General features: G+C 33.6%; 1 protein-coding gene across 1 annotated transcript; it reads right to left on the bottom strand.

The window, feature by feature from the left end:
- Positions 1-3,004: 3,004 nt before the first annotated feature.
- Positions 3,005-6,446, bottom strand: LOC117917610 (disease resistance protein RPM1-like). The gene is made up of 2 exons (XM_034833936.1): positions 3,546-6,446; positions 3,005-3,266 (listed from the first exon to the last, which is right to left on the bottom strand). Exon 1 carries the CDS (start codon positions 6,337-6,339, stop codon positions 3,559-3,561), a length of 2,781 nt encoding a protein of 926 aa, XP_034689827.1. The 5' UTR covers positions 6,340-6,446; the 3' UTR covers positions 3,005-3,266; positions 3,546-3,558.
- Positions 6,447-7,292: the final 846 nt, after the last annotated feature.

Below are 7,292 nucleotides of genomic sequence, written 5' to 3'. Positions count from 1 at the left end.
TTACTGGGTACACAACCCGAATTTGGATTTCTATTCATTGGTTGACATGGAGTTGAAATTTTAAAGCTCTCTCTATATTTGTTTGATTCATGTGTCAATTCGTTTGTAGATTAGTATGAAATGTAGTTGAAATTATGTGCAATTATCAAGAAAAAATGATACCCATTTTAGAATATTCGAATTGCATAATGGGTTGTTTTTAGTTTTGATCTTTTTTTTTTTTTTTAATTTATGTTTGTATTCTAAGGTTATGCATGACTCTGTTATTCAAGGTTTCACTATTTGGTTGGTTGGGATTTGTTTGATTTATGTGGATAATTGTCTCATCTACACAGTTGTGAATAAAAACTAACTTCCTTTTAGACAATTTATTAATTATTAATTTTGATTTATACACAACGAATTTGATGTCATTGTGGTTGTTGATGGAGCTTATGTTAGTTGTAGTTATGGTGTTGGGTTATGCATTGGTTGCTGCAATAATACAAGTGTTGGTGATGGCGGTATCATTGGTGATGGGGCGTCCAAAGATATGATATTTGGGCGTCATTTTAGTGGACTAGTGGCAGTAAAGTGGTGGGATCTAGAGATTTTCTTTTTTCAAAGAAAAATGCTAATTTCTTTTCTTTCAAATCAAGGAATATAATCGACTATGAAAACAAGACGACAATGAGAATATGATCTTCATTATAGCTTCTATGCTATATGAGCCAACAAAGATAAAACTTAGGTGGTGAATGTTTTTTTACTTAATTCTAAATAGAACCTTAATGCTTAATAGTATTAAATATTAAGTTGTTTGTTTTTGTAATATTTTACTTTTATTAACTATTAAATTTAAAAAAAAAAAAAACAATATGTTATTTTTTCTATTTAAAAAAAACTATATATTTTGGTTTTTCCATTTAGTAAAAAGTTTATAATAAGTCATGAAAAAGTAAAAAAACAAACAACCTAAATTCTAAAAATAAATCACTTTAAGCAAAAAACAAAAAAAACAAATACCACCTTAGTTTTTCAATTTTCTGTTAAACATAAATAGAAGCTTGAGTGTGGTGGTGGCTATAGGAAGTTGCTCAATGGTACGTGTTATTTTTCCTTACTGTTTGTTTGGACTTCCTTTGTCTTTGACTCCAAACTTCTTATCCTTTTCAAAGTTGCTGATTTGGTATAAAACATGATTGCAACATCATGTTTGGACCAGATATATGTGGCTATAGCACCAAAAAGGTCCATGCCATTCTTCACGTGATGAAACAGATGACTTAATTAAAAAGGATGTCCCTTATGAGACAGAGCAACTATCTCATGTTTACACTTTCATCCTCAAGTCAGACTCCACCGACAACATCCTTTTTGACAACATGGAGAAACAATCCAGTTGTTTGTACTTTAATTGAGGTATTCTCCCTCCAAAGAAGATCAAGGATGCTTAGGCTAAGAAAGTAATTTCTTTTTTACTTAATTAATTTTGGATGGACAATAATACAATTTTACAATGATGCCAACCTGAAGATTGGGATGGGAAGGAGTAAAGTTAAGAAGCCAGAGGTGACAACCAGAGCCTTCTGCTTGCATTGTGCCAAATTGGTAGTTGATATCTAAAAATATTTTGTACAATTAACTAACTAACGTATATTTACAGGGATATCATACGATGATGTCTCCAGCTTGTGTGTGGACGCCTCCCAATAGTCTGGCTTCTTCATCTAGTAATGGGAGCAACTTCTTGATGACAATGTTGACGGCAGTCTCTGCCATTTCTCCTTCTTTTCCCCCTTTGAGAAGGTCAGTGAACAACAATTGTGTTAGCTTTCAGATCTAATCTTCCATCTACTCTCCTAAAATTTCCAAACATTGTGGCCCTCGAACCATTGAACCCAACACCACTACTACCAAAAATTTCCAAACATTTGGGTAGCATCATCTTACGCTACTAATTTGTTTTTTATTTGCTAATGATTTCTCTTTATTATGACTTTGTATTACAATCCAATTACATATAGTTTTTCTTGTGCAAGTAAATTGATAAAATTAAAATAAATTTACAAGGAAAGTATGTAAGTAAAAAAATATGTTTGAATAAGTAATCTAATTTATATTTTTTTTAATATTTATCTATTTCTGATAAAATAAATAAAATTTAGTACATATCATCACTGAGGACCAAGTTGACATTTATTTTGCTTAACTTAGAAAATTTGATTTTAAAAAGAATTTTACTATCTAAAATTTTGGTATGGAAAAAGGTAACTTTATTTATATTCCCTCCCAATTATTTTTTTTTTCTATTTGTACTTCAACCCAATTATTTTTTTTCTATTTTATTTTATGTCTAAATCAATTATTTGACTTTGAATCTTTTTTAAGTTTCTTACATAGATTTTAAGAAAATAAATTCACATATTCAATTTTTTATTAGATTTTTTTTCATATTACCCCACATGAAAATGAAAGAGATGAGAATGAATTTGATTAATGATGGTGGTTTAGATCATGCTTACTTTGATCTTGATTTCGTAAATTTCTAGTGAAAATTTGACCTTCTAGCAAATGATGAAAATATTCTTATTGATTGAAATCGTAGCTTAGTGGTAACCTAGCCCCTTTTTTATAGAATAGAATGAAGTTGGGGTCCCCTCTCTCTACCTCTCAAATCTCCATTTAAAAAATGGTTCAATTACTATTTGGCATAAGCATCATAATAACAATAAATAAATTCCAAAAATTAATAAAAATTAGAAGGAGATAAAAATAAATTTCATTAATAGTGATGAATTACATCTGACTTACTTTGATATTATTATTTTTTTTAATGCCCTAATGAAAAATTGATCTTCTAGCAATTGATAAAAATATTCTTTGAAAAAATGCTTCTAATTAGGTATAAGAAGTGAACTTGAATTAGCAAGTCATAGTAATTCTTTCATGATTCCCATAAAGCATTTGTTGGACATTAACTATGGCATTGCATCAACAATGTGAGGAAGGAGAAACAAAGAAGTTGTTCACACGGGAAACCACGACAAGCAGATAAGAGTTCAAATTAAAACTTATTACAAATAAACAGACAGCACAACCCACAATCCAAGCCTTTAACCTAGTGGAGATTCCAACAATTGGATTTTCAAGTCTTTTATAATATACATCAATTCCTATGGATAAAAATATAATAATTAAAATACATCTAGAGTGAATTAAAGAGGAAAAAAGACTTACTGGGTTTTATTGCCACTGAGGGGAACTTGAGACTCCAATTCCCATACCTATGGCATATCACAATGAAGCTTCGGTTAGAAGAGGAATAAGGTTTAACAAAACTCAATGCAACTCAACCTGATAGCCTTCTATTAAATATTTATAAAAACAAGTTTGGCATTCACTTATACCCAAATTGCATGCTCTTTCGATTAAACAAACTTGAAATGTATATATTTACAAAAAATAAATCATTGACACAAAATAGAATTAAATTGTGACATTTTAATAAAATTTAGTTAGTTATTTCAATTAATTAAAATAATTTGGGCTTATACAAGGCTCACCTTTGTTTGGGAATTAAGATTTGTAGTCAGATAGCTCTCGTAGGCTTTGAGTTCCATTCCCAGAAAAAAGGACGTTTGGAATGTGCTCAACTATCTTATAATTTCTGCCCCAGGAGGGTATCATACTTAGTTTCAGTCCTTCCTGCAAATGAATAAATTGAAGAGTTGTAAGTCTGGTAAGGTGGCGGATACCCGGGGGGAGCTCCTCCAGTTGTGGGCAGGGCCCAACTAGAAGCGCCTCGAGTAGGGGCAGTGCTCCGTTCTCTATTTTCACCCTCTTCACTCCCATCAAGTAAAGGAGATGCAAGCGCTTAAGTTTCTGAAACCCGGTTGCCTCAAAACACAATTCCTCAACAGCAGAGGCACGCGCTAGTTGAAGCATCTGCAGGCTAGGCAGGGCTTGAAGGACTTGCACTGGATCATTCATCAAGTTAGAACCATACAAGTTTACAATAGATAAATTTTGAAGTTCAGAAACCCAGTCAGGTAACTTCTCCAAAGGCCCGACCAACTGGAGACGTGAAAGGCAGGAGGGTGGATGCGATATATACTGTAAATCCAGAATCTCGTTTTCACTCAATGACGAAATCAACAAAGATTCAAGGCGATTCATGTTTGTAATGGAGGCACATAAATGCTTCCCATTTTCTCTAGTAAGTTTTGTAATACTCAGCTTCCTCAACTGCCTCAGCTTTCCCAGCTCTTTAATTACCCCCACCCCATGGTTTGCCTCCACACAGGACAGCTTCTGCAACTCTTCCAAACACCCAATACCCTCCTTTACATGCACTCCTTTAACAGATAACAAGCCCAAATCATCATCGAAATCATGATTCTGGGCTAGAATATTGCGCAGCTTTTTAAGCCTATTGATCTCAACAGGAAGATCCTCCACAAGGGAATATTTCAGATCCAAAGTCTGTAGGTTTTGTAGTTTACCTATGGACCTTGGAAGCATCCTGACTTTTGTATTCCTCAGACTTAAGTACCTCAAATGCAACAGATTTCCCAAATTTTCAGGAAAACTATCCAAACCAGAATCATTAAGATCCAATACTTTCAGAAGATTAAATCTTGAAGCCAATTTCTCCAGAAAAAACATCTGAGAGTTGTAAAGAAAAATGGAGCGGATGTGCGACGTTTTACCAATAATGTTTACAACATTATATGAGCTATTATGAACTGATAGATGCCTAAATCCTCCATCAAAACTTGAGGCTTCTCCAGTCATCAAACAACAAAAACTCAACTCCACGGCCTTTTTGAGAATAATCTCACGTATCAAGTCATGAATGTGACAACTTTCAATTTTTCCATCAGCATATACCTTAGACACTTGAACTAAGTTTCTGTGTATGAGCTCAGTCAAGAATTCTTCTGCAACATCTTCTAGCATTACATCTTTCTTGGCTTTCACAAAACCCTCAGCAATCCACAGCCGAGTAAGTGGTCTACATCTAATTGTGTAGTCCTCCGGGAAAATGGCCAAGTACAAGAAACAGGACTTGAGGTAGTAAGGCAGATCATGGTAGCTGAGAGAGAGAATTGTATTGATACTTTCAAGATGTGAATTACTTTGTAACTCAGAGCCTAGGTTGTCACTAAATTTTTTCCATTCGGGGATAAGCTTCTCTTTTATTGACAAAACACCACCGACTGCTACAATCGCTAGTGGCAATCCTCCACATCTTTTGACAATATCAAGAGACAATTTCTCCAAATCTGGAGGACATCCACCCTGGAATGTCTTCTTGCAAAAGAGTTCCCAGGAACTCTTTGGAGACAGGGGTTGCAGTTTGTGGATGTAATCAAATGAAGATTCTATACAAGAGGAAGCTACCTCATCATTACGGGTTGTGATTATTATCCTGCTCCCTTTTCCATTTTCTGGTAAAACACATTTTATAATTCCCCAGAAATCTAGTTTCCATACATCATCAAAAACAACCACATACCTTTTATCTTGTAAATATCCCCTGGTTAGAGTAATAAGTGACGTCTCGTCTGTTGTATCAAGACCCTCAGGGACTGCCTCCTTCCTTGATTGATAGAATTTCTTTGACATGTTCCGCAGTAGCAGTAGCTCTTCCTTCTTGAATGACTGAGACACAGTGATCCAAGCAGAGCAATCAAAGTATCCCACTAATTCCTTGTTGTCATATACCTTCTTGGCAAGAGTGGTCTTGCCAAGTCCGCCCATGCCAACCACTGAAATTACAGTCCGTTTTGAAGTTCCCTCCACCAGCCGGCTTGTGAGTTTTCTTTTTTGAGATTCAATACCAACAATTTCAGCATCATCTATGAAAAGGGAAGTCACCCGAGGGTCATGCCATGGCGCACTTGTACTTCTGCCTCCAGATCCTGGCTGAACTGAACTAATGAAGCCGTAAGTTGAACTTATTTCCTTGAGTTTGACAACCTTTTTCTGGATATCACGGATCTTGGAGGCTACCTCACGGCGTTGTTTCAATTTTTTTATCAAGTGACCAACTTTGCAGAGGAAACCAATGAATCTATGCGGTTCACTTGGATTTTCCAAGTGAAGCAAGTATTCATCGATGACATCTTCTATGGAATAAGCAGTCTCCCTTAAGTCTTGAATCCAAGTTTTAAGGCCTTGGCTGACATCTGCTTTCTCCACCTCTGCATCTGCATCCATTAGGAAAGCTTGAATATATAGTAGCTCTGTTTTAATGTCTTCAACTTGTGTGTGGACGCCTCCCAATAGTGTGGCTTCTTGATCTAGTAATGGGAGCAACTTGTCGATGACGATGTTGACAGCAATCTCCGCCATATCTCCTTCTTTTCCCCCTTTGAGAAGGCCAGTGAACAACAATTGCGTTAGCTCATTTCAGATCTAATCTTCCATCTACCCAAACTTTGTGGCCCTAGAACCAATGAACCCAACACCACTACTGCCAAAAATTACAGAGTTTTTTAGAGTTTTTTTTTTAATACCGGAAATTTGGGTACACTACTAAATATTTTTCAAACTAATAACAAAATTGACATTTAGTCAAAAAAAAAAAAAAGACAGGTGTTGAAAACTAACTGGACATTAGAAAAGTTGAGATTAGGCTGAAGTGTAACATTTGAATTCTTACATGTCAGCTTTTGACAGAATTGAAATAAAATTTTTATAATTTAATATAATGACATTAATTTATGGTATTTAATATAAATGCATATTTTTAAAAGCTTTTAGAGTGGACTAAATATTTAGAAACAGTTTTTCTTACAAATATTGCCAATTAATGTTTAATATTAAAGCAGATATTGATAATGAAAAGCAAAATATTTGACCCTATAAAATTTTGTAGAAGCAAATTCAAATAAAATTTTTGTAGTTGAAAGTTCAATTTAAACCCCTAGATATAAAGAATATAATTAAATACTTGAGATCTCTTCCAATACCACTCATAGTTTTGATAACTTTTTCAACAAAATATCCCAACCCTACCTTGTTTATCCCCTCTCGTTGAACCTTTTTTTAAAAAAAAATTTAAATTTCTAAAAATTATTGAAATTTTTTTAATTACATTAAAATAAATATATTTTATAAATAATTAAATTATTATATATTTTTATAACTTATTTTACTGATAAGTATATTATTATTATTATTATTATTATTATTATCTATGTATTAAAGATAAGAAAATAAAAATTAAATTAAATTATTTTTATATATAATCAGAGCGGGATAAGGCAATACCCAAGCTTGTCTCAAACTCATCCAAGGTTTTA

Source organism: Vitis riparia, chromosome 7 (assembly GCF_004353265.1).
Source record: "Vitis riparia cultivar Riparia Gloire de Montpellier isolate 1030 chromosome 7, EGFV_Vit.rip_1.0, whole genome shotgun sequence".
NCBI classification, from domain to species: Eukaryota; Viridiplantae; Streptophyta; class Magnoliopsida; order Vitales; family Vitaceae; genus Vitis; species Vitis riparia.
Note: the sequence above shows the minus strand (reverse complement) of the source record. Positions and strands in the feature narration are given on the sequence as shown.